At 51.5% G+C, this 10,883-nt stretch overlaps 1 protein-coding gene across 1 annotated transcript; it reads left to right on the top strand.

The window, feature by feature from the left end:
• Window positions 1–311: 311 nt before the first annotated feature.
• On the top strand, window positions 312–7,187 carry LOC140473708 (kelch domain-containing protein 9-like; the record flags this gene model as incomplete). The annotated part of the gene is made up of 4 exons (XM_072567630.1): window positions 312–850; window positions 5,362–5,524; window positions 5,637–5,835; window positions 6,959–7,187. Coding segments are annotated over 4 exons (1,068 nt in total), but the record flags the coding sequence as incomplete, so codon positions are not given.
• Window positions 7,188–10,883: the final 3,696 nt, after the last annotated feature.

Consider the following 10,883-nt stretch of genomic DNA (forward strand, 5'->3'; position numbering starts at 1 on the left):
GTCTTGTTGTTCGGACAGCAACGGCCCAGTTCCGACGACTGAGGCCTAGTTACAGGCTTCGAGCCTGACGAGTGTCCTTCCACGATTACCCTCTGCTTCAGTCTTGTTGTTCGGACAGCAACGGCCCAGTACCGTCCACTGAGGCCTAGTTACAGGCCTCGAGCCTGACAAGCATCCTTCCACCATTACCCTCTGCTTCAGTCTTGTTGTTCGGACAGCAAAGGCCCAGTACCGACGACTGAGGCCTAGTTACAGGCCTCGAGCCTGACGAGTGTCCTTCTACCATTACCCTCTGCTTCTTGTTCCGACAGGAGGAGGTCGGAGGTCAGGCAGTCTCCCCGGGCGACGCCGAGGGCCGCTGGGCCTGGAAGAGGGCGGGCGCGTCGGAGGCGCTGGCCCGGGCCTTCCACAGCGCCAACCTGGTGGGAGGCAGGCTGGTGGTGTTCGGTGGGGCCAGGTCGGCCAATCCCCGGGACCCCCCGCTGAGCGACCTGCTGGTGCTGGAGCCCTCGGGACTGCGGGTGGAGAGGGTGGTGACGGGCGGCCCACCCCGCAGTCACCACGGGGCCGTGGGCCTCCACGACCGCTGGCTGGTGGCAGTGGGCGGCTGGGACGGGAGAAGGAGGCAGGCGGATGTCCACAGCTTCGACCTGGCGCCTGGTGGGGGCTGGAGGGCCCTGAGCCAAGCCCCAGGGAGCCAGCCTCCTCCTGTGGGCCTCAGTGGGCACACATGTACCAAGCTGTCTGACCGCGAGGTGCTGGTCCTGGGCAGAGAAGGGGGCATCCACACCCAGAGGAGATTTGCAAGTATCTTCAGCCTGCACATCGACGTCCACTCGCACAGATACTGGTAGGTGCCAGGGGCCGGGGGAGGGGGTGGGGTGAGGGGGGTTGGTGGGAAACCATGTCTAACTAATCCCACTGCCCCGCTCTCTCCCCGTATCCCTGTATCAATCCCCAAACTAATCCCACTGTCCCCCCGCTCTCTCCCCGTATCCCTGTATCAATCCCCAAACTAATCCCACTGTCCGCCCACTCTCTCCCCGTATCCCTGTATCAATCCCCAAACTAATCCCACTGCCCCGCTCTCTCCCCGTATCCCTGTATCAATCCCCAAACTAATCCCACTGCCCCGCTCCCTCCCCGTATCCCTGCATCAATCCCCAAACTAATCCCACTGCCCCGCTCTCTCCCCGTATCCCTGTATCAATCCCCAAACTCATCCCACTGCCCCGCGCTCTCCCCGTATCCCTGTATCAATCCCCAAACTAATCCCACTGCCCCGCTCTCTCCCCGTATCCCTGTATCAATCCCCAAACTCATCCCACTGCCCCGCTCTCTCCCCGTATCCCTGTATCAATCCCCAAACTAATCCCACTGTCCCACTCTCTCCCCGTATCCCTGTATCAATCCCCAAACTAATCCCACTGCCCCGCTCTCTCCCCGTATCCCTGTATCAATCCCCAAACTCATCCCACTGCCCCGCGCTCTCCCCGTATCCCTGTATCAATCCCCAAACTAATCCCACTGCCCCGCTCTCTCCCCGTATCCCTGTATCAATCCCCAAACTCATCCCACTGCCCCGCTCTCTCCCCGTATCCCTGTATCAATCCCCAAACTAATCCCACTGTCCCACTCTCTCCCCGTATCCCTGTATCAATCCCCAAACTAATCCCACTGTCCCACTCTCTCCCCGTATCCCTGTATCAATCCCCAAACTAATCCCACTGTCCCCGCTCTCTCCCCGTATCCCTGTATCAATCCCCAAACTCATCCCACTGCCCCGCTCTCTCCCCGTATCCCTGTATCAATCCCCAAACTAATCCCACTGTCCCACTCTCTCCCCGTATCCCTGTATCAATCCCCAAACTAATCCCACTGCCCCCACTCTCTCCCCGTGTCCCTGTATCAATCCCCAAACAAATCCCACAGTTCCGCTCTCTCCCCGTATCCTTGTATCAATCCCCAAACTAATCCCACTGTCCCCCGCTCTCTCCCCGTATCCCTGTATCAATCCCCAAACTAATCCCACTGTCCCCCGCTCTCTCCCTGTATCTCTGTATCAATCCCCAAACTAATCCCACTGCCCCGCTCTCTCCCTATTTCTGTCGCTCAGTGACCGGGATTGCATTGCTGGTAACTGGGTAAGTCAGTACTTTCCCGAGGGGCTGATGGAACAGAGCATGGATGTGCGAGCAAGTGCTAATCCGTTTGGAAAGGACCAGCAGTCACTCAAAGGGCTGAGTAATTTCATCCCAGATCCTGAAGTGGAACGTTTGAGGGTGAATGGAGTGATGGCAGTGTATGTTCTGAGTGGGATCGCTCCTTTCTTGCCACTGCAGGGTGGGCTCTGAGGCTCTTGAGATTTAGAGAAGGACAGCACGGAACCAGACCCTTCGGCCCAACCCGTCCATGCCGACCCAGATATCCCAACCCAATCTAGTCCCACCTGCCAGCACCCGGCCCATATCCCTCCAAACCCTTCCTATTCATATCCCCATCCAGATGCCTCTTAAATGCTGTAATTGTACCAGCCTCCACCACTGCGTGTGTGGAATGAGCTGCCAGAGGATGTGGTGGAGGCTGGTCCAATTACAGCATTTAAGAGGCATCTGGATGGGTATATGAATAGGAAGGGTTTGGGGGGATATGGGCCGGGTGCTGGCAGGTGGGACTAGATTGGATTGGGATATCTGGGTGGGCATGGACGGGTTGGACCGAAGGGTCTGTTTCCATGCTGAAAGTCTCTATGACTCTCCAATGGTAAGACGTGCCTGCGGGCAATACTGTTTCCTCCGACAATCAAAAGATGTGGAGATAAAGGGAGATTGGGTAATTTAGCATTGCCATAGTGCTCAGGGATGTGTAGGTTAGGGTGGGTTGGCCATGCTAAATTACCCATAGTGCTCAGGGATGTGTAGGTCAGGGTGGGTTGGCCATGCTAAATTACCCATAGTGCTCAGGGATGTGTAGGTTAGGGTGGATTGGCCATGCTAAATTACCCCATAGTGTTCAGGGATGTGTAGGTTAGGGTGGATTGGCCATGCTAAATTACCCCACAGTGTTCAGGGATGTGTAGGTTAGGGTGGATTGGCCATGCTAAATTACCCCACAGTGTTCAGGGATGTGTAGGTTAGGGTGGATTGGCCATGCTAAATTACCCCATAGTGTTCAGGGATGTGTAGGTTAGGGTGGATTGGCCATGCTAAATTACCCCATAGTGTTCAGGGATGTGTAGGTTAGGGTGGATTGGCCATGCTAAATTACCCCATAGTGTTCAGGGATGTGTAGGTTAGGGTGGATTGGCCATGTTAAATTACCCATACTGTTCAGGGATGTGTAGGTTAGGGTGGATTGGAAACGCTAAATTACCATAGTGTTCAGGGATGGGTAGGTTAGGGTGGATTGGCCATGCTAAATTACCCATAGTGTTCAGGGATGTGCAGGTTAGGGTGGATTGGCCATGCTAAATTACCCCATAGTGTTCAGGGATGTGCAGGTTAGGGTGGATTCGCCAGGCTAAATTACCCATAGTGTTCAGGGATGTGGAGGTTAGGGTGGATTGGCCATGCTAAATTACCCATAGTGTTCAGGGATGTGTAGGTTAGGGTGGATTGGAAACGCGAAATTACCATAGTGTTAAGGGATGTGCAGGTTAGGGTGGATTGGCCATGCTAAATTACCCCATAGTGTTCAGGGATGTGCAGGTGAGGGTGGATTGGCCATGCCAGATTACCCCATAGTGTTCAGGGAAGTGAAGGTTAGGGTGGATTGGCCATGCTAAATTACCCCATAGTGTTCAGGGATGTGTAGGTTAGGGTGGATTGGCCATGCTAAATTACCCCATAGTGTTCAGGGATGTGTAGGTTAGGGTGGATTGGCCATGCTAAATTACCGCATAGTTGTCAGGGATGTGTAGGTTAGGGTGCATTGGCCATGCTAAATTACCCATAGTGTTTAGGGATGTGTAGGTTAGGGTGGATTGGCCATGCTAAATTACCCATAGTGTTCAGGGATGTGTAGGTCAGGGTGGATTGGCCATGCTAAATTACCCCATAGTGTTCAGGGATGTGTAGGTTAGGGTGGATTGGCCATGCTAAATTACCCATAATGTTCAGGGATGTGTAGGTTAGGGTGGATTGGCCATGCTAAATTACCCCATAGTGTTCAGGGATGTGTAGGTTAGGGTGGATTGGCCGTGCTAAATTACCCCATAGTGTTCAGGGATGTGTAGGTTAGGGTGGACTGGCCATGCTAAATTACCCATAATGTTCAGGGATGTGTAGGTTAGGGTGGATTGGCCATGCTAAATTACCCCATAGTGTTCAGGGATGTGTAGGTTAGGGTGGATTGGCCGTGCTAAATTACCCCATAGTGTTCAGGGATGTGTAGGTTAGGGTGGATTGGCCGTGCTAAATTACCCCATAGTGTTCAGGGATGTGTAGGTTCGGGTGGACTGGCCATGCTAAATTACCCATAGTGTTTAGGGATGTGTAGGTTAGGGTGGATTGGCCATGCTAAATTACCCATAGTGTTTAGGGATGTGTAGGTTAGGGTGGATTGGCCATGCTAAATTACCCCATAGTGTTCAGGGATGTGTAGGTTAGGGTGGATTGGCCATGCTATATTACCCCATAGTGTTCAGGGATGTGTAGGTTAGGATGGATTGGCCATGCTAAATTACCCCATAGTGTTCAGGGATGTGTAGGTTAGGGTGGATTGGAAAATGCTAAATTACTCCATAGTGTTCAGGGATGTGCAGGTTAGGGTGGATTGGCCATGGTAAATTACCCCATAGTGTTCAGGGATGTGCAGGTTAGGGTGGATTGGCCATGCTAAATTACCCCATAGTGTTCAGGGATGTGTAGGTTAGGGTGGATTGGCCATGCTAAATTACCCCATAGTGTTGAGGGATGTGTAGGTTAGGGTGGATTGGCCATGCTAAATTACCCATAGTGTTCAGGGATGTGTAGGTTAGGGTGGATTGGCCATGCTAAATTACCCATAGTGTTCAGGGATGTGCAGGTTAGGGTGGATTGGCCATGCTAAATTACCCCATAGTGTTGAGGGATGTGTAGGTTAGGGTGGATTGGCCATGCTAAATTACCCCATAGTGTTCAGGGATGTGTAGGTTAGGGTGGATTGGCCATGCTAAATTACCCATAGTGTTCAGGGATGTGTAGGTTAGGGTGGATTGGCCATGCTAAATTACCCCATCGTGTACAGGTAAATATTGAGTCATGGGGAATGGGTCTGTGTGGGTTTCTCTCCGGAAGGTGGGTGTGAGCCTGTTGGGCCGAAGGGCCCGTTTCCACCGTGCAGCAATTCTGACACTGTTGGTCGATTCCCAAACCATTCCAGGTATAAGGAATGTGAATCCAGGACAGCTTCGAGATCAGGCCACACAGCCATCCTGACCAAAGTGCCCGGACGCACTACAGGAGGATACCAACTCCTGGTCTTCGGAGGGCGGAACTCTGCCAAGATCGAGCCTGTCCGGATCTGGACGGAAGGGGAGGTCCGGGTGAGTGTCCGAGGGTTGTGGGGGTGGGGGTGGGGGGGGAAGGAGACCCAGGGGAGGTGTGAATGCGGTTTGATGACCAAGCGATTCCTCTCTTCACGCCCCGCTCCGACAGCCGGAACAAACGCACGCTCCTGGCCTGGTCGGTCACCTTCACTCCCTTGTCACGTCGGGTACAGCAGCAGTCAGGAGCCCCGCTGCCCTCAGGCATCACTCCATGACCCTGGTGGGACCCTTCGCTGTGCTCTACGGGGGAGAGTGTTTCAACAAAACCATCGACACCGTCTGCAACGACCTCTTCATCTACGACACACGTACGTTACACCCTGCGCAGGGTAGAAGGGGCTTTACTCTGTCCTGTCCCCGGCCTGGGAGTGTTTGATGGGGGACAGTGTAGAGAGAGTTTTACTCTGTATCTAACCCCGTGCTGTCCCTGTCCTGGGAGTGTTTGATGGGGGACAGTGTAGAGAGAGTTTTACTCTGGATCTAACCCCGTGCTGTCCCTGTCCTGGGAGTGTTTGATGGGGGACAGTGTAGAGAGAGCTTTACTATGGATCTAACCCCGCGCTGTCCCTGTCCTGGGATGTTTGATGGGGGATACTGTAGAGGGAGCTTTACTCTGGATCTCACCCCGGGCTGTCCCTGTCCTGGGTGTGTTTGATGGGGGACAGTGTAGAGGGAGCTTTACTCTGTATCTAACCCCGTTCTGTCCCTGTCCTGGGAGTGTTTGATGGGGGACAGTGTAGAGGGAGCTTTACTCTGTATCTAACCCCGTGCTGTCCCTGTCCTGGGAGTGTTTGATCAGGGGACAGTGTAGAGGGACCTTTACTCTGTATCTAACCCCGTGCTGTCCCTGTCCCTGGGAGTGTTTGATGGGGGACAGTGTAGAGGGAGCTTTACTCTGTATCTAACCCCATGTTGTCCCTGTCCTGGGAGTGTTTGATGGGGGACAGTGTAGAGGGAGCTTTACTCTATATCTAACCCCGTGCTGTCCCTGTCCTGGGAGTGTTTGATGGGGGGGACAGTGTAGAGGGAGCCTTACTCTGTATCTAACCCTGTGCTGTCCCTGTCCTGGGAGTGTTTGTTGTGGGGACAGTGTAGAGGAAGCTTTACTCTGTATCTAACCCCATGTTGTCCCTGTCCTGGGAGTGTTTGATGGGGGGACAGTGTAGAGGGAGCTTTACTCTATATCTAACCCCGTGCTGTCCCTGTCCTGGGAGTGTTTGATGGGGGGGACAGTGTAGAGGGAGCCTTACTCTGTATCTAACCCTGTGCTGTCCCTGTCCTGGGAGTGTTTGTTGTGGGGACAGTGTAGAGGAAGCTTTACTGTGTATCTAACCCCGTGCTGTCCCTGTCCTGGGAGTGTTTGTTGTGGGGACAGTGTAGAGAGAGTTTTATTGGGGCTTGAAGTGTACTGACTGGGCTGTATTTTCCCAGGGTCTCCTGGTGGGATGTGGTATCACGTGTCCAGCAGTGACCCGGAGATGAAGAGGTTTGGTCACCGGGTGGTGGTGCTGGGAGACCGTCTGTGCCTCACCGGGGGGAGAGGAAGAGATGGCAGGAGCTGTAGCCCCCAGATCTACACCCTGGGCCCCCAGACCTGACGGCCATTTTGGGAGGAGACAGATTGGGAATTGTCCAAATAAAATTCCAAAGAGTTCCTGCACATTCTGGCGTGAACGTTTCATTTTTGTCTGCCTTTCATATCAAGTCAGCAAAGAAACAGACCCTTCGGCCCACCCCGTCCATGCTGACCCAGATATCCCAACCCAATCTAGTCCCACCTGCCAGCACCCGGCCCATATCCCCCCCAAACCCTTCCTATTCATATACCCATCCAAATGCCTCTTAAATGCTGTAATTGTACCAGCCTCCACCACATCCTCTGGCAGCTCATTCCATACACGTACCACCCTCTGGGTGAAAATATTGCCCCTTAGGTCCCTTTTATATCTTTCCCCTCTCACCCTAAACCTATGCCCCTCTAGTTCTGGACTCCCCCACCCCCAGGGAAAAGACTTTGTCTATTTACCCTATCCATGCCCCTCATAATTTTATAAACCTCTATAAGGTCACCCCTCAGCCTCCGACGCTCCAGGGAAAACAGCCCCAGCCTGTTCAGCCTCTCCCTGTAGCTCAAACCCTCCAACCCTGGCAACATCCTTGTAAATCTTTTCTGAACCCTTTCAGGTTTCACAACATCCTTCCGATAGGAAGGAGACCAGAATTGCACACAATATTCCAACAGTGGCCTAACCAATTGACTTACCTTTCCAAAATGCACCTCTCATTTATCCAAATTAAACCTATTGTTTTAGCACACATGTTTATATGGTTTTTGTCTCGGCTGGCTGGTGGACTAAGGAAGGATACCAGTTGACACACTGCGGGTGCATTTCCCAAGAGCTAGTTGCTGCGGGCTTAGCAAATCCCTCCCGAATCCGGATGTGCCATCAGTCAGATCCAAAAGCAGTCCCCCAGCCCCACATTTGACTGAGGAATATCTGTGTCAACTCCGAGTGACTGCGTGAGGCCCAGAGTTTGCTGTGCTGCCCTAGTTAGATGATGACATTTACTGCTGTAAAGGAGAGCATTAGGTTAACACCCCTTTTTGGAGATTAAAACTCAAATCCATTCTAACAGGAAATCTGATTGTTTGGGCAGTATAGTTTTAACTGGTGCAGCCCTTCCAGCCTCAGGGGTGACTCTCTGTGTGGAGTTTGCACATTCTCCGCGTGTCTGTGTGAGCTTCCTCCGGGTGCTCCGGGTTCCTCCCACAGTCCAAAGATGTGTAGGTTAGTGTGGATTGGCCATGCTAAATTACCCCATAATGTTCAGGGATGTGTAGGTTAGGGTGGATTGGCCATGCTAAATTACCCCATAGTGTTCAGGGATGTGTAGGTTAGGGTGAGTTGGCCATGTTAAATTACCCATAGTGTTCAGGGATGTGCAGGTTAGGGTGGATTGGCCATGCTAAATTACCCATAGTGTTCAGGGATGTGTAGGTTAGGGTGGATTGGCCATGTTAAATTACCCATAGTGTTCAGGGATGTGCAGGTTAGGGTGGATTGGCCATGCTAAATTACCCATAGTGTTCAGGGATGTGTAGGTTAGGGTGGATTGGCCATGATAAATTACCCATAGTGTTCAGGGATGTGCAGGTTAGGGTGGATTGGCCATGCTAAATTACCCATAGTGTTCAGGGATGTGTAGGTTAGGGTGGATTGGCCATGTTAAATTACCCATAGTGTTCAGGGATGTGCAGGTTAGGGTGGATTGGCCATGCTAAATTACCCATAGTGTTCAGGGATGTGTAGGTTAGTGTGGATTGGCCATGCTAAATTACCCCATAATGTTCAGGGATGTGTAGGTTAGGGTGGATTGGCCATGCTAAATTACCCCATAGTGTTCAGGGATGTGTAGGTTAGGGTGAGTTGGCCATGTTAAATTACCCATAGTGTTCAGGGATGTGCAGGTTAGGGTGGATTGGCCATGCTAAATTACCCATAGTGTTCAGGGATGTGTAGGTTAGGGTGGATTGGCCATGTTAAATTACCCATAGTGTTCAGGGATGTGCAGGTTAGGGTGGATTGGCCATGCTAAATTACCCATAGTGTTCAGGGATGTGTAGGTTAGGGTGGATTGGCCATGCTAAATTACCCCATAGTGTTCAGGGATGTGTAGGTTAGGGTGGATTGGCCATGCTAAATTACCCCATAGTGTTCAGGGATGTGCAGGTTAGGGTGGATTGGCCATGCTAAATTACCTCATAGTGTTCAGGGATGTGTAGGTTAGTGTGGATTGGCCATGCTAAATTACCTCATAGTGTTCAGGGATGTGTAGGTTAGGGTGGATTGGCCATGCTAAATTACCCCATAGTGTTCAGGGATGTGTAGGTTAGGGTGGATTGACCATGCTAAATTACCCCATAGTGTTCAGGGATGTGTAGGTTAGGGTGGATTGGCCATGCTAAATTACCCATAGTGTTCAGGGATGTGTAGGTTAGGGTGGATTGGCCATGCTAAATTACCCCATAGTTTTCAGGGATGTGTAGGTTAGGGTGGATTGACCATGCTAAATTACCCCATAGTGTTCAGGGATGTGTAGGTTAGGGTGGATTAGCTGTGCTAAATTACCCCATAGTGTTCAGGGATGTGTAGGTTAGGGTGGATTGGCCATGCTAAATTACCCATAGTGTTCAGGGATGTGTAGGTTAGGGTGGATTGGCCATGCTAAATTACCCCATAGTGTTCAGGGAAGTGCAGGTTAGGGTGGATTGGCCATGCTAAATTACCCCATAGTGTCAGGGATGTGTAGGTTAGGGTGGATTGGCCATGCTAAATTACCCCATAGTGTTCAGGGATGTGCAGGTTAGGGTGGATTTGCCATGCTAAATTACCCCATAGTGTTCAGGGATGTGTCGGTTCGGGTGGATTGGCCATGCTAAATTACCCCATAGTGTTCAGGGATGTGTAGGTTAGGGTGGATTGGCCATGCTAAATTACCCCATTGTGTTCAGGGATGTGTAGGTTAGGGTGAATTTGCCATGCTAAATTACCCCATAGTGTTCAGGGATGTATAGGTGAGGGTGGATTGGCTATGCTAAATTACCCCATAGTGTCCAGGGATGTGTAGGTTAGAGTGGATTGGCCATGCTAAATTACCCATAGTATTCAGGGATGTGTAGGTTAGGGTGGATTGGCCATGCTAAATTACCCCATAGTGTTCAGGGATGTGTAGGTTAGGGTGGATTGGCCATGCTAAATTACCCCATAGTGTTCAGGGATGTATAGGTGAGGGTGGATTGGCTATGCTAAATTACCCCATAGTGTCCAGGGATGTGTAGGTTAGAGTGGATTGGCCATGCTAAATTACCCATAGTATTCAGGGATGTGTAGGTTAGGGTGGATTGGCCATGCTAAATTACCCCATAGTGTTCAGGGATGTGTAGGTTAGGGTGGATTGGCCATGCTAAATTACCCCATAGTGTTCAGGGATGTGTAGGTTAGGGTGGATTGGCCATGCTAAATTACCCCATAGTGTTCAGGGATGTGCAGGTTAGGGTGGATTGGCCATGCTAAATTACCCCATAGTGTTCAGGGATGTGCAGGTTAGGGTGGATTGGCCATGCTAAATTACCCCATAGTGTTCAGGGATGTGTAGGTTAGGGTGGATTGGCCATGCTAAATTACCCCATAGTGTTCAGGGATGTGTAGGTTAGGGTGGATTGGCCATGCTAAATTACCCCATAGTGTTCAGGGATGTGCAGGTTAGGGTGGATTGGCCATGCTAAATTACCCCATAGTGTTCAGGGATGTGTAGGTTAGGGTGGATTGGCCATGCTAAATTACCCCATAGTGTT

The sequence above is a fragment of the Chiloscyllium punctatum genome, unplaced genomic scaffold (genome assembly GCF_047496795.1).
Source record: "Chiloscyllium punctatum isolate Juve2018m unplaced genomic scaffold, sChiPun1.3 scaffold_687, whole genome shotgun sequence".
NCBI classification, from domain to species: domain Eukaryota; kingdom Metazoa; phylum Chordata; class Chondrichthyes; order Orectolobiformes; family Hemiscylliidae; genus Chiloscyllium; species Chiloscyllium punctatum.